Below are 22196 nucleotides of genomic sequence, written 5' to 3' on the forward strand. Positions count from 1 at the left end.
CAATTACAAGTACCCAATATATTGTGTGACTGTGTAATACTTTTAATAATTTTATTAAATCATCAAATCCTAAATCCTAAATCATTATTTAAAAAACAGCTAAAGGCTTCACCAATCTGTAAAAGACTGTCGGTACAAATTGTGGAACGATTTCAGAATAATGTTCTTCAACATCAAATTGCGAAAACTTTGAATATCATCATTTACAGTTTATTTGTCACAATCATCACAAGATGAGAAGAGAAAATCTCTGTGCACAAGGAAAATACATAGAAACCATGCAGGATTCTGGAACGTAAATCACTGCATGGACTCATTAACACATCCAGAAAACATTAAGTTTTATAGAACATAAAATTCTATTTATTCTGTATAAACAAGTCAAGTCAAGTCAAGTTTATTTCTATAGCGCTTTTCACAACAGACATTGTCTCAAAGCAGCTTTACAGAAATCAACAGTTAAGGTGAATGGTGTGCATTTATCCCTGATGAGCAGCCATGGCGACTGTGGTAAGGAAAAACTCCCTTAGATGTTATGAGGAAGAAACCTTGAGAGGAACCAGACTCAAAAGGGGAACCCATCCTCATTTGGGTGACATCAAGAGTTTGATCATAAATCTTTCAACAATACAGAACACTGGAGAGTGAGAACTAACATGAGTACTGGAGTATAAGATTATAAGTAATGTTCTTTCTACAGTCTTTATGGTTATAAAACTAGGAGCTACTGAGCTCAACATTTGTGATCATCACAGATCCAGCACCAGCTTCTCCACGCCAGAGCCTTTAAACACTCCAGGAGGTCCAATGTCAAAACTCCACACATGTAGTGGGATCCAATTGGCACTGGTACGTCTCTAGATGGTACGGGATGTTTGCAAGTTCGGCATCTACTTCTTCAAAGGTCCATAATCTTCATGAGGTGGGACGTGACTGGAGCTGGCCAAACCTCAGGATGCCTCGGGATGGGGAGAGAAAGAGAAGCAGTGGAGAGAAATTAGCGTAGCTGCTGTTCATGATATTAACAGCACAAGTTGATAATGTGCATGTGATCAGATGTTCTGGAGCACAAGGTTATGATGTGATGTGTGTTATGTGTAGGCTTTGCTAAAAGGATAAGTTTTTAATCTGCACTTAAACTGGGAGAGTGTGTCTGAACCCCCAAACACTGTCAGAAAGACTATTCCAGAGTTTAGGAGCTAAATGTGAAAATGATTTACCGCCTTTAGTGGACTTTGCTATTCTAGGAACTACTAGAAGCCCAGAGTTTTGAGATCTCAGGGAGCGTGACGGATTGTAGCGTGTTAAAAGACTGGAGAGATACATGGGAGCCAAACCATTTAGGGCTTTATAAGTAAGAAGTAGTAGTTTGCAGTCTATTCGAAACTTAACAGGAAGCCAGTGTAGGGACGATAAGATTGGGGTTATATGATCATCGTTTCTTGACTTTGTAAGAACTCTGGTTGCTGCATTCTGAACTAACTGAAACTTGTTTATTAATGATGCAGGACATCCACCTAGTAATGCATTACAATAGTCTATTCTGGAGGTCATGAACGCATGGACGAGCTTCTCTGCATCAGATATAGACAACATGTTTCTTAGCTTAGAAATATTTCTAAGGTGAAAGAAGGCTGTTTTTGTAACTTGGTTGATATGATTTTTTAAAGACAAAATCCTGTCTAAAATAACTCCCAGGTCTTATATACAGTCATATGAAAAAAACAATGTACACCTTCTTCTATGGTTTTTATGTATCAGGACATAATAAATATGATGTGGTCCTTGTCAGGCCTTAAAATTAGGTAAATATAACCTCAGATAAACTACAACACACAAAAAATCCCCTACTGCTTCCACAGGATTAAGGCCAGATGCTTAATTGATCATCAGCTAGTGTGACCACCTGATAAAAGCTTAGAAGTTTGCTTATCTGGAACACAATGTTAGCAACTCTTGCTACCTATCAATCTGCGAAGGGTTATAAGGCCATTTCCATACGTTTCAAATCTCAACTTTTAACAGTGAAAAAAATCTAGAAATGCAGGACATGTTGGCAATTTTCCCATGAGTGGATGTGGCAGAAAAGTCAGACTATGCATGTTGCCAAAAAACAAAACAAACAAAAAAACAACCAAACAAAAAAAAAAACAACAACATCTCAACACATCTCAAACTTTCCATCATAATGTGGAGCCCCTGCTGGTCAAATGAAAATTTACAGTGGTTCCCCCCCTAAAAAACCCCACACAAATATATAATATAAATAAACTGAAATTACACAAATAATAAATAAACTTTAACTTTTAAAATAAACAATATAAAAATTTTTTTTTTACTGCTTTTAAAATTTTACAAGGGGTTTCTGGCATCAAAGTCCTCAATAAGTTTAACATTTTAGATTTTTTAATTAATTGTCATATCTTGGGTTTTCATTTTCGCTTCTCAGCACCAGACTGCTGTTGTCTCTTCCTGGACATAGTTATCCATCAATTATGATCATTTGCAACTTGCCACAAACACAGGTGATGCGTGTGTGGATGCAAAAATGGCATGTCACTTACTACACATACGTAAAATTCATTTTTTATATTTCTCATTCTTCTTCTTCTTCTTTTGGCTGCTCCCATTAGGGGTCGCCACTGCGGATCATCCGTCTCCATACCACCCTGTCCTCTATATCTGCCTCTTTTACACCAACTACCTGCATGTCTTCCCTCACCACATCCATAAACCTCCTCCTTGGCCTTCCTCTTTTCCTCCTACCTGGTGGCTCCATCTTCAGCATTTTTTTACCAATATAATTCATGTCCCTTCTCTGCACATGTCCAAACCATCTCAATCTCGCCTCCCTCACCTTGTCACCAAAACATCCTACATGTGCTGTCCCTCTAATAAACTCATTGCTTTTATTTATATTTATGTTAATGTTTATATTGACCCCCCCAGAGTAAGCAATCTGCGTACTCTGAGTATAGGGAGCGGCGATCTAACTTATCGATCATTATGAAACATTCCCAGGACCTGAACTATTTGTTATTTTGTCAAGCAATTGAAATGTAACTTCTCGCAGAAGCAACCAACTCTTTTGAGGTTCTTCAATCATCCTTCCTGAACCTCCAGCTATATACAGTTTGCAGTAACAGTTTATAAAGTTCAGATAATCGCTTTTAGCAATCAAAATTGTCTCAAAGTAGCTTTACAGAGATAAAGATATTATAAAATATGAATTTATATGTTATTGCCTATAGGTTTAGGCCTAATGAGTTACTATAGTACTGATATCAAAAAAATCTATTAAAGTACAGTAACAAAGTATTTAAACTTCAGTAGATTTTTCCGATATCAGTACTATGGTAACAACTTTTTACTTTCAATTACATTTTTTACACAAACATCTGTACTCGGATCGCAAGACCCTACAGAGGATAGTGAGGACGGCTGAGAAGATCATCTGAGTCTCTCTCCCTTCTATCATGAACATTTACACCACACGTTGCATCCGCAAAGCCAACAGCATTGTGGACGTCCCCACACACCCCTCACACCCCTCACACACACTCTTTACCCATCTACCATCAGGAAAGAGGTTCCAAAGCATTCGGGCCTCACATCCAGACTATGCAACAGTTTTTTTTTCCCTCAAGCTATCAGGCTCCTCAATACAAAGAACTAAACTAAAACTCACACACACTTATTATTTATACTTAACCATATTTACATGCTGTTTTTTGCACCTCTTGACTGCTGCTACTGCTGTTTTTGCACTGCATTGTGTTTGTTTCTAGTCTTTATAGTCCTCTTTGCACAGTACTGTATATTCAGAGTATACAGTAGATTTACAGATCGGCACCATCTTGTGGTATGTGTATTGTCCCACACTGTCTTGTGTTGTCTGTCTGTCTGTACTGTTTTTATGTCTGCTAGTGTTTGCACTCGATGCACTTTATGTAGCTTTGTGTTGTGTGTTGTAGCTCTATGTTGTTTAGTGTAGCACCAGGGTTCTGAAGGAGCGTTGTCTCGTTTTTACTCTGTACTGTGTACTATTGTGTAGAGCAGAAATGACAATAAAAGTCTCTTGACTCTTGACTTGACCACCTAGATGCCATCCCTGACCTTATTCTATGATTTAGCTACAAGTTGGATTGAAATTCCATCCAAATAAAAACAAAGTAAAAACAAAATCTGCTGAAATGTAAAAAAAAAAGAAAATCTGTTATTTCTGATCATTTGTTTAGAATCTTGATTTTTTTTTTTTTGTTTGTTTGTTTTTTTAAGGAAGTAGAAGTGATCTATTGTCTGACCGTAGTCTGTGGAAGACTTGATTTATAAAGCATAAAGGATGATTATTTATTAAACTTAATTCTACTGACATGTATTTGCTCAGAAACAGTACATAAATCCATTTTCATAAAAAAAAAAAAAAAATAATATATATATATATATATATATATATATATATATATATATATATATATATATATATATATATATATATTTATTTATTTATATCAAATCAAATCAAATTTTATTTGTCACATACACACACATACATACTGGGTACGACATGCAGTAAAATGCTTATTATGATGGTATAGGGAGAAAAATTATACAAAGAAATAGAAGACTGATAAATAAAGTATAAAAACTATATAAAATAAAATATAAGAATATATAAAGATAATATGTATATAAAGCTGTTATTGTTTGTCTCCTCCTTGTTCTTGGGTGTTTGTAGTACTTAAATGTTTGTAAGATTTATTTGTATCAACATAAGCAGAAAATTTTAATTTGATTTCGGAACCAATCCAGCCAGGGTCAATGTCAAAGCAAGGTAAAATGAGTAGGGACTGATGCTGCTCTAAAGCCATACCAACCATCATACCAATATCATACTTTTTCTTGATTACATTCACAAATTCATGTGAATACATTTTTTTTTACTGTATTCGGGGAAGCGATCTATTGTGTGATTGCAGCCTGAGGCAGACTATTTTCTTGCCGGAGTCCAAACTGCACAGTGACTTTAACTCTCATGCAACAATAGGTACACTTAATAATCCATATCCTTCTTTTCCTGTCACCCTCTTCTCTCTCTCTCGCTCTCTCTCTCTCTCTCTCTCTCTCTCGGTCGAGTTAAACATGCTCCTGAGGCTCCAGTGACCACTGTTCCTGCCCCTCTCCCCTCCGTGGATCTTCCCACTTCATCCAGGCCTGCCTCTGGATAGTGTTCTCTTTGACTGGAGGCCACTCTGTGCAGCTGGGGAAGGTTTGTCATCAACGCCTTGGGTGGTTCCATGAAATTCCGGAGTAAGAGCAGGAGCTTTGAGGATGGATTGGACTGTAGTTGATGTCAACAGTCTCCTGAATACAGTTCGCTTTTGATCATCATCACTTTCTTCCTTATGCCATCTCTGGGAGTTTTTCCTTGCCACAGTCGCCAGTCGCCACCGGCTCGCTCATCAGGGACAAACTTACTCATAAAGAACATATTCATTTTTAATCACCGCATTATCTGTGTAAAGTTGCTTTGAGACAATGTTCATTGTTAAAAGCGCTATACAAATAAAAATGAATTGAATTGAATTTAATATTTTAAAGGAAAAAAATATTTTTATATTTTATTTATAAAAAAAAAGTTTCCTGCCATTTATTTGCTCAGAAACATTTATTTTTGTCTCGTCCTTATTGTCAGATGCAGTAGTTAAATGTAAAATTTACTTTAAGGTATTAACATAACCAGTAGATTTAATTTAGATTTTGGAATCAATTCAATCAGGATCAAGGTCAAAGTGAGGTCAAATTTTTTCCCCCTCGCTTCTTCAAATCGCTTCCTTGTTTCTCATCATACAGATATTTCACTTTTCCTTGGTTTTGTGAATTCATGAATTCAGATTTTTCCCCCTCTCTTTTTTACAACTGGCCTATTTGTGAATCTATTAAAAAATTAGACAAACTGCCTAAATTTGCGAATTGATACAAACATTGTCGCACCAAGGTCAAACATCAGAAATAGTTTTTCCTTTAATAGCTTTTATCTTGTTTAAAACGCAATATTTAAGGTATTTATTTGAGGGAATACTTGAGGGATTCGACCTTCTTTGCACGGTAGACATTCATTGATCATTTCATTTTCATGGTAAAAATAAAATGACTCGAGACACATTATGAAAAGACAGATTTGTTTTATTTATAAAACAATTCATATAGGCTTCTCTTTCAGTAATGGGCTTTCTTCATGACATTCTCTCACACCTCGTTGTAGTGAAAAATAGAGATGAGCTTATTGCCCTGAAGAAACACCACATCCAAAAATCACACCTACACACAAATTGCTTATCTATATTAACATCCATCATGCAGACAGCTACGTTAGCATGGGGACAGAGTGAAGACTCGAGCCTTTGAAAGAAACGTCTTTTTCTCTCTCTCTCTCTGTTTTTTTTTTTTTTTTTTTTAGATGGGCAGAGTCGTTCGTTAGAAAGAAAATTTGTTAAACCCACCAGCTATAGCTACAGACAGGTGGGTTTCGTTTCAGTAGTAGTTTCAGAAATGTTATTCAAAAATAAATCTGGATAATAAACACGTGTGAAGGAGACGACATTTTCAGATTACGTCCACATTCCACAAAACGAGTCTCAGTGAGTTTAGTACTTCACCTGTACTAGCGAGAACAATTATCTAAACAAGCTTAGTGACAAAGAGCTTACACTGTGAATTCGCTTTTTTTTTTTTTTTTTTTTTTTACTGCTATTGTTCATTCAAGAAAAAAACATTTTATGATTTCTGAAGGTATGAGGTTTTGTATATACTACTGAACTTGAAACCTACGCTGATTCGATCCCTTGTGCTGCTTCGAGCCAAAACAGGGTGTGTGAGAGATCAGCAGGACTGGACGATATGACCATACGATATTAATATTGAGATACATTTTCACAATCTGCTCCATAAAAAAAAAGACGAGGCTTGTGTACAGCTTGTTTCACTGTTAAATATTGATTGTTATGTCGATGATTTCTCTGTGCTTATTAAAAAAAAAAAATATTACAAATTTGCTTAAAAGACAAAGCACCACTACTGCACTGCTGGAAAATAGTAAATCAAGCTCTAATAAGAATCACAATATGATATTTTTTAGTCATATCGCCCGGCTTTGCGTTTAGGAGTCGATTCGAATGGTGGCGTAATCCCCTGTCTGACACTCACTCATTCGAACACTCTTTAAAAAAATAAAAAATAAATCTAAGACAAAATGTGTTTAAAAAAATGTATCCTAGAGTATTTTGGAACATTATTTAAAACCCTATGTTACATAAAGGAAAAAAATACACCTAGCGTAATACCTAGTAGTAGTAGCAGTAGTAAGAGGTTGTTCTGATGGTGCTGGCAACCCATTTCAACATAAGACTAAATGTAAAAATGTACATTAGTAGTATAAAGATTATAATAGCAGCAGCATTTTGGACATGACGTGAGATGATTCTGTCCGTTTCTGCTAATTGTTAGGAAAGAAGTGAACTGTAAGACACACCCTCCACCTTCCTATTGCACCACTCACAAACACCACCAGAATATGCGCTTCTGTCGCTATTTATCTACACGATATCCGTTTATCCGATTAAAAACGGTCGCACTGAGCACATGAGACGCCGACGCTTCAATAAACGGACCTTACCATAGGCTTAAAGTAGGCGGAGGATCGAGAACATGTGAGCACGCGGGCTTGCATTTAGCATGCAACCCTTCTAACATTTGTTCTGTGGCTGGAGCAGCAACGATCATGGTAACAGTCCATTAAAAATGTGAATAATAATAATAAAAAAAAAAAATGTCGAAAGTAAAATAAAACGCAAGTTTGGTCCATGAAAAGTGTGACCGGTCCACCTTTCTGTCTATTTTCCTCTTGCGCACTTATGAGTGTGATGTACTGTAGTACAGCTCGCTTGTGCAGCATCAGCAGCGACCTTCTGGTGCATACTGAGGACTCTGGCTGTTTCTCTAAAGGGGAAAAAAATACCTGAGAAACATCATGTGAAAAGAGTGTCGGGTCTCCTGAGAGTGCTTCGGTCCCTGTTTTAACATGAAGGGAAAAGCAACGCTCGAGCTGTTGAAGTGTGTGTGTGTGTGTGTGTGTGTGTGTGTTCGAGCTGTTGAAGTGTGTGTGTGTGTGTGTGTGTTCAAGCAAGTAGTACTGCTAGCACTGTGTAACAGCGCTAACTCCAGGACTTGTAAAGTTAAAGCCTAAAAAAAAAAATCTGTAATGAGTTCGACTCTCACGCTGACCTTCCTGTCTTATTGCGTAGCAGCAAAAAGAACAGAATTGTTTTTTTTTTTTTTTTTTAAAGAAAAAAAAAAAGAGAAATAAGCCACGCCCCTTGAACACATCAATGATTCAGAATCGTCTACAAAGATGAACGGTACTTTTCCTTATCACTGGAGAACTTTTTTGTTGTTGTGTTGTTACATAGAAACAGAAAAGTTGTGACTTTCTTTAAAAAAATAAAAATAAAAAAAAAAGATCCAGAAACAATTTAGAGGTTAAACTAAGGTTAAACACGTTTTTGGATAAAAAGACACACATGTAAGAATGTGTTTTAGGTTAGCGTCGCATTGCTGAGGAAAGGTACAGTACCACGGTTAAATCCTTCTTTCTTTTTACAGGAGTCGATAAGGCATCTGGAAGAACGGAGCGTTTTTGTCCGTAATTCCGTCATGCATCCGTTTATATATTTCTAAGATGTACTCATGCTCTGGATCTTACAGCTCCAAATAATAAATCATGCAAAAATTTTTTTTTAAATAAATAAATTCATTAACCTTCTGGCTGTGTAACATGAACTCACTGTTGCCGAGTATATGAGTATGTGAGTGTGTGTGTTTGGGTGTGTGTGAGCAGCAAAGGAGCGTTGGAATGGTTCAGGAAAAGAGGGGCGGACGGATGCACACACAGGGTAAATCACATGGCGCTGGACGCTTGCAACGCAGCATCGTCGCCTCAAGACTTGCGCAGACGTAAGGGGTCTGTGTTTCCGTTCAGTTTGCTGCGACCGGACGTCACAGGGGTCTTGCTGCCGGTGCCGGGGGGGCATTCGTGCTCGGCCGTACCCTCCTGCTTACGCCTTTGCGTCTCTTTGTAACGAAGTGTGATATCGCTGTGAAAACAGGAAAAGATAGAGCTCATTTTCATCGGTTGGCAAAATGTCGTTAGGCCTCGTTGCCATAGATGAAGAGGGAATATGGTTATACAATTAATGTAAGCATTTAGCCAACCTCTGACTTGTTAATGTAAAAAAAAATACATTTATTAGGAACACGTGTAGATTCATGCAGTTAGCTCAATAGCCAATCATCTAGCAGCAGTGTGATAAAAATAAAACCCCCAGATACAGATAATGTTCATATCAATCATAAGTAAAAGTGTGAACTCAGTGACTATTCATGCTTGGTTGTTATATATCCATGGTTACAACAATACAGGAATGGTTAAGGCTCTGGGTTACTGCTTGGAAGGTTGGGGGTTTACGCCGTGGTATCGCCAAGCGGCCTTGGGCCCCTAAACAAGGACCTTAAGGCTCTGTGCCGTAGTGCTGTATCATGGCTGACCCTGCGCTCTGATCCCAGCTTCCTAACATCACTTGGATATGCAAAGTAAAGGTCAGCTGATTTATCTTTTTTGATTAAACGGCACTGACAGCTGATTGCTGGAACTATCGGAAAAAATGTATCCTGTTTTTCCAGATTTTGGTCATTTGGTCATTACAAGTGCGGCCTCTAGTGGCGAATCATAAAAGTCACATGAGGTTTGTGTTTATATGCGAGACTGCACGGAGAGCGCTATACTATCATCATCATCATCATCATCTTCTTTCGGCTGCTCCCATTAGGGGTCGCCACAGCGGATCATCCTTCTTCATACTCCCCTGTTCTTTACATCTGCCTTTTTAAACCCAACTACCCGCATGTCTTCCCTCACCACATCCATAAACCTTCTCCTCAGCCTTCCTCTTTTCCTCCTGCCTGGTGGCTCAATCCTCAGCATTCTCCTACCGATATACCCCATGTCCCTCCTCTGCATATGTCCAAACCATATCAATCGGGCCTCTTTCACTTGGTCTCCAAAACGTCCTACATGCGCTGTCCCTCTAATAAACTCGTTTCTAATCCTGTCCACCCTCGTCACTCCCAACGAAAACTTCGACATCGGCTGAAGATGTTGAGGTTTTCGTTTGGAGTGAAAAAGACAACATTAGCGTTCTGTCAAAATCAAGAAGCTATCATGGGCACAGATTCACCCAAACTCTTCAGCTGTTTAGTGTCTTGCTCCTGTAGCTGATCCAGCTCACGGTTTTATGTATATTCTTAGATGCTTTCCTGCTCATCACGGTTGTAAAGAGTGAATATTTGAGTTCCTATAGACCAGTTTGCTGATTCTCCCCTGATCTCTGTTGACAATAAAGTGTTTCAGCATGCGGCGTTCACAGTGTTTCGAGTTTACACAGAAAGGTGTAAAAACTGAAGAGTGTAAAATACCACAGGGGCTCAAGCAGGTTCTGTTCTAACCCTAACCCAGATAGGCTGGTTTGAGTATTATTAAACATGTCAATTCATGTTACCGAAATCACACGTTTTCTTCATTCTGATGTGTGAAGTGAACAAGTAACTGACTTCTACAAGGCAGTGAGAAAGAGAGAGAAAGGTAAAACACTGAAAACTATACAATACAAAAGTCTAAATGGCCTAAATAATTCATCCTTAAACCCTGATAAATGCTAATATTTGTGACTAGCAGCTACAGCTGACTTGTAACCAGCTTCAGGTATTTTTTCTTGCTGCAATCCTATAGATATTATATAGACTTATATAGAATGCTATAAATTTGCCTCTACATTTTTGTTACTGAATAGCTACGCGTTTCATCTTATGGTTAAAAGTTTTACTCATTTTTTTACCTCCTGACTACAAGCTTTACTTCATGGATTTATCTCATTCTTTACCTCATAGATTAACCTCAAGGTTTTACCTCATCGCTACACGTTTTAGCTCACGTGCCCTTCTTGCTTGTCCTCAGAACATAGGGGGCATGACAGGACGTTTCATATAATCCCACAAACTATGGAGGCATCATCACTGCCAGTTGATCAACTTTAACCAAATATGGTGCTTAAGTGAGCCTTCATTTAACTGAAATAAAGATGGACATTAATGCGCAGTAGAAACACAAGACATAGCGGCTACGGTCACTTTTATGTTGTCTCTAAACTTCCTGTCGGCCTGCAGTTAAAAATGCTGACTGTTAAAGAATTAAGGTGAAGACTGCCGCTTCCTTTCTTCTGCTTTGTTAAAATATCACACTAGTGCACACATGACATTTAATTTAGCGTGTGAAAGTTCAAGTCTGGCTTATGGGGCATGCAGGGGGGAGAAGCAGCCTGATGAGAATGACAGATGAAGGTGATGTTGGCACAACAACCAGCTGTCACTCTACACCTAACTCTCCCTCTCTGCACCGCTGACCCACTCACACACACACGCGAGAAAGAGAGATACTAGAGAGAGATACTATCAGTGCCACACATAAGACAGCGGCACAGTGCACAAAAACAGCCAAAAGAAAACCAGAAACGTACAAGCACCACTGAAAAATATCCATTACGAAGTACAGAGATGGAACTACTACAAAGCAAGTTGTGTGCATTTACTTCACTGTTTGAGAAGTGAAGACAGAGGTAGGCCTTTGCGCCTTTCACCTTTGCTCGTGTTCACTTTCTAAAATCGCTCACCGTAAAAAGAAACGCCACAGTGTCCAAGTGAGGATGAGAACAATGCCGAGGATCCAACATTGCGTGATGAAGAAGGGGATTGGTAACATGATGGTGTTGGGGTCGTACTTCACTACGATGAGAAACTCGGTTACTGTGATGGCTGCCACAATCCAGGCCTGCTGGCCCAGCTTCTTATGGAACTTTCTGAAAAAGCAGGAACACACACAGCATCGGATTTACGATTCAGTAGGTTTACTGGGTCACTGGCACAAACTTGGTTGTTCTTCAACTCAAAAACATGCATGGGCAACGAGTATTAATAACATCGTCTACGAAACAAAACAAACGCTTACTACTATCTGTTACTTACTGCGTATCTAGTATAAACTTTCTTTCGGCTTCTTCCATTAGGGGTCGCCACAGCGGATCATCCGTATTCATGATCCGCATGTTTGATTTGGCACGTTTTTACGCTGGATGCCCTTCCTAATGCAACCCTCCCCATTTATTTGGGCTTGGGACCGGCAGTATCTAGTATATTCTTTTAAAATCCTTTGTTCCTCATATTCTTTAACAAAGCAATTAGCACTTTTTTTCGTTTTAATGTTTATGATATAACAATGTTGAAATTTTAAGTTTCTTCATGTTAAGGGGATGTAAATATTCTCAGTTAAGGGAATCGTGATGTAAAGCGAAGCCCTTGCGTGCCGCAGCCTTGACTGGAATACTAGTGCTAGTGCTAGAGGTGGGGCCTTCTGAATCGACAGGCAAATGGAAATCTATTTGGTTGGAGGCTGGTGGTTAATTTGCTTGTTGTCTCAGTCAGTGTTTCTAAACAGACTGGTGTTCTCGCTCAGTACAAATTTCTTCAATGTCTACTTATCAAATAGAAATAATAAATACAAGCATTCTCTCATGGTACCTCATAGCAACAAGTTTTACCTCAAGTTTTTCCTCATGTCTGCAAGCTTTATTTCATGGATTGATCATATTTTTTACCGAATGGCTGCAAGGCCTGCGGGCCTTTTCTAAAAATAGCTCACCATAGCGCCACTTACCAGTGAGCTGCATTAAATTTATTTTGTTGCTATTCTTTTTTTAAATCACACTTGCATTGGTGTGAATTTGAAAATGACACTCACTCTCTCTCTCTCTCTCTCTCTCTCTCTCTCTCTCTCTCTCTCAAACATGATGCAACGTAGTGCATGATTTGTTAAAAATTGTTAGTGGCTAGTGAAAACGTGAAAGTGATCATTTGAAAATGAAATGGATTTTTAGAAATAAAGTTTTGCATATTGATATTTATCGGTTTCCTACCTTGTTAAACGGTTGTTGATAATTATTGTGAGAAATTAACATGATCAGTTTCTTTACGTTGATGAATATCATTAATTATTAATAACAACATATAATTAAATTGAGCAAATTTGTTACTTCAGAAGTGTGTATCAAACTGGTAGCCTTCACATTAATCTGCACCCAAGAATTAGTTTCAAAAAGGTTGGTTTTACATAACGGCTACAAATTTTAACTCATAGCTGCAAGCTTTAGCTTATTTGTTTCCTCATAGATAGAGTTTTAGCTCATGGTTTTACCAAATATTTACAACTTTTACCTCATGGTTTTACCAAATATTTACAAGTTTTACCTCGTGGCTACAAGCGTGTTACTTCATGGTTTTACTCTCATTATTTGACTAATGGCTGCAAGCTTTAGCTCATTCTATAACCCAGATAAAAGCTCATGGTTATAGACAAAATGTTATAGGTTAACAAATGTTGTAGGTTAGCTACAAAATGTACGGTTTACCTCATAGTTACAAGTTTCACCTCATTGTGTTTCTTAATGGCTACAAGCTTTGCCTCATTCTTTAACTTGTGGCTATAAGCTTTAACTCATGATTTTAAATTACTGCTTCAATCTTCAAGGCTTTACCTCAATTATTTATCTGCATTTTTGCACGATTGCTACATTTTGCACTTCTGATCTATCTATCTATCTATCTATCTATCTATCTATCTATCTATCTATCTATCTATCTATCTATCTATCTATCTATCTATCTATCTATCTATCTATCTATCTATCTATCTATCTATCTATCTATCTATCTATCTATCTATCTATCAGGGCTACATGCTTTACCTTATGGCTATAATATACTGTCAGAATGATTAGAACATTACAAAAGCCTAATACTGATAATACATAATCCCAGTAACACAATACTAATCACCAAAAATTAAACAAAACCAAAAAAGATTGTAACTGACGGGTCGTCCATAAAGTCGTAGATTTCTCTCATGGCCACTCCACCCACATTGACGAAGAACACAAGTCTCAGCAGCACCAGGTAATGTTCAGGTGGCATCCATAACACAAACTTTAAATAAAAGGTGTTCAGCTCCGCCAGTAAAAACTATAAAGAAAAAAAAAAAAAGAGTGAAGTGGAAGAGTTTGGTAAATATCAAGTGATTTAACTGCTATGTAAATATTATAGGGTTCTTTGGTAACATCTTAGTTGAACAGTCATTAAAGAACATTTTTATTGGGTCACACACACTGACCATGAAGATGATGCCGAGCACGGCGAGCCACCGGCGCAGGTTTGATGCCGGTCTCCACTCGAACTTCACCCAGCTGTACGGCGTGAACTGGAATGCGATACGCTTTATCTTCCCCCTGTGGGTAAACCGCACATTGCAGTAAATCAGATACTATTCTCACAAATCGGACGTAACATTCGCAGCAAATTTATGGTTATTTTCCTCAAAAGACATTTCTTTCCTTGTCGGTGGAAATCGTGCTAAATGCCTGCACTAACCATGGACAAACGGAATTGAAACTAACATCCATAGAGATGTTCAATAATAAACAGCTGCTGTTTCATTGAATAATTGCTCCACATAACTTCCAGGAGCAGAAATGATTTGCCCAGCTCATGCAATAAAGCTAAACCAATGAAAGTGATCAGTTTTTAATGACCATCATGTCTGTCAAATTTATGATCATGAGTACGCTAGAGAGCACAACACAAGAAATGATTTAGCCTTCACTGATAAAATGCATAGCGCAGTGCAATGCAGTGTTTCATCACTGCTAATCATATAAGCAAATATATCTGGCAGTGGTTCATATTGAGCTGCGAGTTTTTCCTCGCTAATCAATAGAGCACGGTTCTTATACACCGGTGAGAAGTTTCTCCATGCATCACTGACGATGAGAAGAAGACCGTATTGCTTGTTAGCACATTCTTATGTATTAACAACATTAAACCTGCATTAACATGGTGGTAAACATGAGTTGTGTACTTATTAAGACTTGGAATAGAAAAAGATATGCAGTGATCATGTTTAGTTTATAACTTCGGCCTATGCAACTATTTTACTTGCAACATTTTTGTCGACATTTGGTCAATTTCTCTTCTACAGTTTGTGAAGGTTAAAAAAAAAAAAAAAAGTCTTTATTATTTACAATTAACATTTAAACAGAAAAGAAAAAAAATGCTTCATAAAGTCTTAAGTCCCATTAGTTAATGCTGCGAAGACTTTAGACTAGATTGTGGAGAATGAAGCATTGTGAATCATTATTGAGATCTTTAGGTGTTTTGACGTTTGGCACAAGCTTTACCTACTTTTTCAACTCATGGCTACAAACATTTCCTCATAACTGCAGGCTTTACCTCAACCTGTGGCTACAAGTTTTACCTCATGATTTTACATCATTGCTACAATGTTTATGAGGCTACAGCATCCAATACCTAATACTAATAACATTACAAGTCTCCATTATTCACCACTAACATTTAAAACTCAACAGGACAAATGTTCATAAAGACTTAAGTCCCATTAGATACTGCTTGGAAGGTTTTTTTACTAGATTGTGGAGCTTGGCTGTGGGAATTTGTGAATTTAATTTGATTTGTGTTAATTTAGTAGCGAAAGCTATGATGTGTGACTCGTGGCTGCGAGCTTTATGGGACCTTTCAACTCATGGACACAAGCTTCACCTCAAGGCTGCAAGCTTTATCCCATTCTTTAACCTGTGGCTGCAAGTTTTACCTCATGATTTTACCTTAAGTCTTTATTAGACTTCAGCTTGTGGCTTTACATCATGTATACTTGCTTTTCCGCATAACTACAAGCTGATAAGCAACATACTGTCTACAAATATTGGAACTCTAACAAGTCCAGCCAACTATATGCTCTTAATCCACAAACAAAGCCTAATACAATACATTACAAGTCTTCATTATACACAATTAAAATTTCGACCTTAACAGGAAAAAATAAATGGTTCATAAAGTCTTAAATCCCATTCATTGTTGCTGGAAAGGCTTTACACTGGATCGTGGTGCATGGCTTTCATTAAGTCATGAAAGCATTAGTAAAACCTTGACTGGTATTAGAAAAAGAGGCTAGGTAATTGATGTTCCAGTTAATCCGAAACCTGTTCCAGCACGACAATGCTGTCTTTACACAAAGTGAGCTTCAAGAATACCTGGTGTGTTAAAGACTGGAGTGGAAGAACTTGACCAGCCAGCACCGAGACCAGTCATCAACCAAACTGAACACATATGGGGTAAAGTGAAAAATCCAGACCATCTCAAACAATCACCTGATCTCACTAACGCTCTTGCAGCGGAATCATCTCCATATACCGTATATCCCCGTAGCCATGCCCCAAAATGCAGTTTATTACCACAGCAAGGCGGATTATAGGTTATTATTAAGCTTCCAAGCTATGATATAGTCTAGATATAGAAAGAATAAAAGCCTTTACATTTTTCTTTTATTTCCATTCTATTGACTTTTACAGTCTGCAATGTATTTTACACTAAAAATTACCACTCAGGCGGCTACACCAAATTCAGCCGCGTTCTATGCTTCATTAAATAAGACCACAACCATGCCCTAGCAAAGATAAGCACAAGAAAAAAAAATGCTGAAATGTTTACTGGAAAATAAATAAAAAATAAAATGATGAAACGGCAGAGGGCTCCCTGACCGTCCATGGCCATTTCAAAGAAAACACTTCATTGCCACAGGTGATTCGCATGAGCCAAGACCTCTCTGTACCACATGTGGCTCAGGACTCCCAATGATTGTGCATTAAGGGGAGCCAAGTTACACTTTCATTATATACGCAATAATTAATTGCAATATAATATGCACGCTATTGTGTTTGGTTATGTGTGTGTGCCCCCTGTGGAAAAGTTGTTTGTGAAACTGGTCCGTGGTGGAAAAAACGTTGGAAAACGCTCGCCCCATTAGAATAGACAATAAAGCATGCGCTGTGTCCTAGATGTTCTAGTTCACAAAACATATAGCCTATTGATTTGATTTGGCCAGTGGACGAAAACCACTTCGGTTATACTGGAATAGTATTAGTTTATTTATTTTTTTTAACTATATGAAAAATATATGTTCTTTAGTGTAGTGTTTCCATTCGGGGAGACTTTTACTTGAACTTCACTACATTTCAAAGTTAAATATCTTTTTATACTACATTTGGCAAAATGAGTCGTTCCTTTTTGTTTATGAGCGGGAAAAGAAATGTAACTGGTTAGGCAGGCAGCAAGCCACCAATCGGGGTTGAGCGCGTGCTCTGTTTTGAATTTGTTTTGATTGGCGCTTGGTGTACCAACATATAGTTCAGCGTCAGCTCGACAGCAAGCAAAACATTTAGAGAGGAATAAATGATGGAAGAAACTCCTGACTAGAATTTTTTTTTTTAGAAGTAGTTAAAAAAAAAAAAAAAAAGAAGGTTTTGGGCTCATGATAATTTAAATAGATATCAATCAGTGTTTGATTCATTAATATCATTCTATTAATAAATCGGATGTGCTGAGAGTAACATTGGAGTCTTGATTAGTCTTGAAGTAAGCAGAAGTTTGGAGCCAAAAATGATCATAAAATTATAGCCCATAATAATATCATAGTACTTTGGATACTTAAGTACATTTAGAGGCAAAAACGTTGTACTTTTACTGAAGGGAAAGTTCAAAGGGAGTGCTTTTGCTGGAGAAATATTTTACTGAGTGTCTCTACTCTACTAACTCAAGTACATGGTTTTTGTGCACTTCCTCCACAAGTGTAAATAAAACCTAATTTTATGAGACTTGCAAATCATTGCATTCTGGTTTTTTTTATATTTGTTCCCAATTTTACTTTTTTTATTTCAGCTATAAATATATTTGCTCATTCCAGTTCTCTAATGGTGAGTGCTGGATATTGTCAAACTGGCTGCTATGACCTAATGTTCTTAATAGTGATGATTATTAATATATTCCAGAACAGGTGTGCGCTTTGCATGACTCAGTAGAGATGCCGTCCATTTGATGTTAGAAATACAGGCATCCAGATGTCCCAGAACACGCGAAACCCAGACAAAAAGCAGGAATCATGAAACATTGCTCTGAATGGGAAGGATACAGGTGATGGTACTGTGACACTGTCCTGATACCTGGTACAATTGAATCTTCTAGAGCAGAACTTAAAGCCGTGGGCTGTAAAGACGGTTTGAAAATTCGATGGAACAAAGCGAAAGGTATATCTGAAGTAACTTGCAAAAGTTCATCGCACTTGTTCATAATGTGGTGAAATTTTAAATAATCTCCAGATTGACATATTACAAAATATCCGTGTTTTTTTTTTTTTTTTTTTTTTTTACTAGAAACCTTTCACGGTAAATAACGGGAATATATGGGAATTAACGGGAATTATTAGGAATAAACTGGGAATTTACTAAATTGCAGGATAGCCTATAAAAGGGAACTTGTATGTAGTTGAGAAAAAAAAATCTTGCAGAATAATCTTGGTTTAAACAACCAGATTTAATGCAATTTCAGTTGAATTTCTACCCTGCACATTCATCAATCACACGCCCTACATGCACTGTGCATTTCTTCATAAAGTAAACTTAGATATATTTTAGAGGAGTCAATGTGCAGCTTGTATAGCGGTATAGATTAACTGTCCTCTGAAAATAACGCAACACACAGTCAAAAGAGCTGGAAACAAAAGTGAGTACAAGCTAAATGATAACAGCTGTACGTCGTGTAACTGTGCAAAGCCGGCAGTCTTATTCATCATGTTCAAGTTTTTATCTGCTTGACAGGACCATACAAATGTGTGTATCTTGTATAAAAACAGTTAAAATTTACAGACCACTGGATGTTCAACATGACACCTCATGGCAAAGAAACAATTGTTGCTCTCCACAAAGATGCCGAGGCTATAAGAAGAAAACACCCTGAAATTAAGTTACATTACAGTGGCCAGGGTCATACAGATTATCGGTACCCAAGAAGTAGCTCTCAGTTTCTAAAAGGTTAGTGACCCCTGCTTTAGAGGTTGCAGAAGCAAAAGGTCCGCTTGTCAGTGCTCAGACCGTACGCCGCACACTGCAACAAGTCGGATTGCATGGCGGCGTCCCAGAAGGAAGCCTCTTCCAAAGCTGGCTCACAAGAAAGCCAGCAAAAAGTTTACTGAAGACAACCTGTCCAAGAGCATTAATTACTGGAAACATGTCCTGTGATCTGATGAGACTAAGATAAACTTGTTTGGCTCAGATAATGTCCAGCATGTGTCAGGAGTATTAAGAAAATTGTGTATTGCCCACAGACAAGCATGGTGGTGGTAGCATCATGGTCTGGGGCTGCATGAGTGCTGCTGGTACTGGGGAGCTGCAGTTCATTGGGGGAAACATGGATTCCAACATTTACTGTGACAATCCAAAGCAGAACATGATACTCTCCCTTTAGAAACTGTAGTTTTCCAAAATAATAATGACCCCAAACACACTGCCAAGATGACAACTGCTTTGCTGAGGAAGGTGAAGGTGATTGAGTGGGCAAGTATGTCTCCAGACCTGAACCCTATTGAGCACTTGTGGGGAAGCGCCATGTGTCTAACATTCAGCAGCTCTGTGATGTCATTATGGAAGAGGATCCCAGCAGCAACCTGTGCAGCTCTGGTGAATTCCATGCTCAGGAGGATTAAGGCAGTGCTACATAACAATGATGCTCACACAAAATATTGACACTTTGGACGTAGTTTTGACATGTTCACTCAGGGTGTACTCACTTTTGTTGCCAGCTATTTTGACAATAATGGCTATATGTTATTTTCAGAGGACAGTAAATCCACTAAACAGGCTGCACATTGACCTCTCTATAATATAACCAAGTAACTACTTGTGCTGTGTGTGTTGTGCTACAAGATTATACTAACAATTAAATCTAAGTCAACATTTTTTATTTATTTTTTTTTATCTCTAATAAAATCTGTATTAGTTTGCATGCATTTCGGTTTATGGACAAACAAAATGTTTACATTTCTGTTTATATATGATACAGTTTCTATACAGATTTCTGCAAATTTCTAATTAATTCCCATAAATTTAACAAAACTACCCAGATCCCAATTTAAAGTTTCTGCAAAATTACCGGAAATTTTCCACCTCTTTTCAACCCTACCTGTGATGTTATTCCAACCCAAAATCCCACCTCCAAAGATTCATCTGATTCAATTTGAACAATTAACCTTGGCAGAGATGCCCAAAAGGACCACTTCAACCCAGAGCATGATCAAAAGCACAGAAAAAAAGGGCGAAAAACTAAGATGTCGAGAATATTGCGTATTTGAGGATATGCAGGAGGAAGTTGTTCTTATTTCGCTGTAGTACTTACTTATAGGTAGGAATGTTCCACAGACCCTGCCACTGGTACGGCTTCATCGAAAGCCAGCCCAGCGTCTTCATGCCGCAATAAATCCCCAAACCGTTACACAAGAGCACATCCATAATCCACTGGAGGACAAAGAAAGAAAGTGAGAGAAGTAAATAAATATCGATCTATAGTGTATAGAATATGAGAAAGGCAGAAAAAAACGACAAAAATACTCACATGGTCCCACCAGCACTCTGAAAAGTTTGGCAGCTGATGCTCAAGACTGTACTCCAGAAACTCGAACATCACACTAATTATCATACACATCCACCAGTCTCGAATCATCAATGTCTGACAAACAGAAATAACATGTGAATGTCACAAGCGGTCATTAGTTTCGACTATGGCAGAGTTTAGAAGTTATATGGGGTTTCGGTTTCCTGAGTATTCTAGTATTTTCTTTTGTGATAGACTTTGGAAGAATCCTGCATATGCTTTTTCCAAGTAGAAAAGCAGTCTTTTGTTTTTAAGTGTACTGCAGTCCATTAATATGTTTTATAGTCATGTGTGTCATGACATGGGGGTTCTTCTCCATTTAGCAGGAAAACTTGTGTCTGGAGTGTCCAATATAGCACCGTTGTATATATCTGACCATTAATTTTCTCGATTTAAAGCAAAAAAAAAAAAAACGTGTTAGGTGTTCCCTCATGCCGTCATTTATTACAACTGATTGAGGTAGAACTTTCCGATATTATGAAAAACCCTAGTATCATATGATATATCATGGCAGGAGTAGCTCAGTAGTAAAGGCAGTGGCTACTTATGGGCCCTTGAGCAAGGCCCTTAACCCTCTGTGCTCCAGGGGCACTGTATCATGGCTGACCCTGCGCTAATATGTGAAGAAAGGAATTACACTGTGCTTTAATGCATGTGTGACAAATAAAGGCTATTCTATTCCAATTATTCTGCAAAATAAAACGGCCAAGTATATAGAATTAAAAAGCGAAATAAATGAAAAAGATACAGAGAAATGGTGTGCTAAATATGCTCAAAAAAAGAATGATCATGATTTCCATATCTTCCAGCTGTTCCAGATGTTTTTCCTGGCCATTCATTGCCACTCCCCCCCAGTACACTTTGCATGTGAAAACACTGTAAAGTGGTTTAGGGGGGGAAAAAAAAACAAACAAAAATAAAAACCATAAGTAAAAATTACATGATTGAAAACAGGGAGAGACACAAAAAGACACACCCACCTTAATGTACCAACCAAGAAAATGTGCAGGAACAAAGCCGTCCATTTTATCCTGTAATGAAAAAAAAAAAAAAGTAATTTGTGTGTTTTGTGTGTCTAAGAGTGTGTGCGCATGTGAGTGTTGTAAGAAAGTGGTTTGTTACCCAAATGTTGTGGAAGGGGTCAGTGGTGTTTCCGGGATCGTAGAGAAGACAGTTTCCTCCATAGTCTCTCTCTGGAAGAGGAACTCCCAACTTCGGATCTATGTACTTCATAAACAGACGTCCGTCCTGCACCGTCTGAACAAAATATTAATTATATATATATATATATATATATATATATATATATATATATATATATATATATATATATATATATATATATATATATGCACTGAATTTTATTGTACAATAGCTCTTGCATTATTATTTTCAATTTTTCATCAACAATGTGTGTGCAAGTGTGCGTGTGTGTGTCTCTCCATATTTACCTGGAAAAGAATGAAGATGAGGAACAGCTCATAGAC

The 22196-nt window shown here is 37.7% G+C and overlaps 1 protein-coding gene across 1 annotated transcript in view; it reads right to left on the reverse strand.

Moving 5' to 3' along the window:
- Nucleotides 1-6165: 6165 nt before the first annotated feature.
- The window catches only part of ptdss2 (phosphatidylserine synthase 2), a 22950-nt gene continuing 6919 nt past the window's right edge, over nt 6166-22196 (reverse strand). The window contains exons 4-12 of the mRNA XM_083546406.1: nt 22161-22196; nt 21832-21966; nt 21690-21740; nt 20671-20784; nt 20455-20573; nt 14330-14444; nt 14036-14181; nt 11781-11966; nt 6166-9152 (exon numbers count right to left, since the gene is read on the reverse strand). The exon at nt 22161-22196 is cut by the window's right edge and continues 32 nt beyond it. Coding sequence (XP_083402532.1) covers nt 8996-9152; nt 11781-11966; nt 14036-14181; nt 14330-14444; nt 20455-20573; nt 20671-20784; nt 21690-21740; nt 21832-21966; nt 22161-22196 — 1059 coding nt within the window. The 3' untranslated portion in view covers nt 6166-8995. The remainder of the gene's footprint in view (nt 9153-11780; nt 11967-14035; nt 14182-14329; nt 14445-20454; nt 20574-20670; nt 20785-21689; nt 21741-21831; nt 21967-22160) is intronic.

The sequence above is a fragment of the Silurus aristotelis genome (genome assembly GCF_946808225.1).
Source record: "Silurus aristotelis genome assembly, chromosome: 7".
NCBI lineage: Eukaryota > Metazoa > Chordata > Actinopteri > Siluriformes > Siluridae > Silurus > Silurus aristotelis.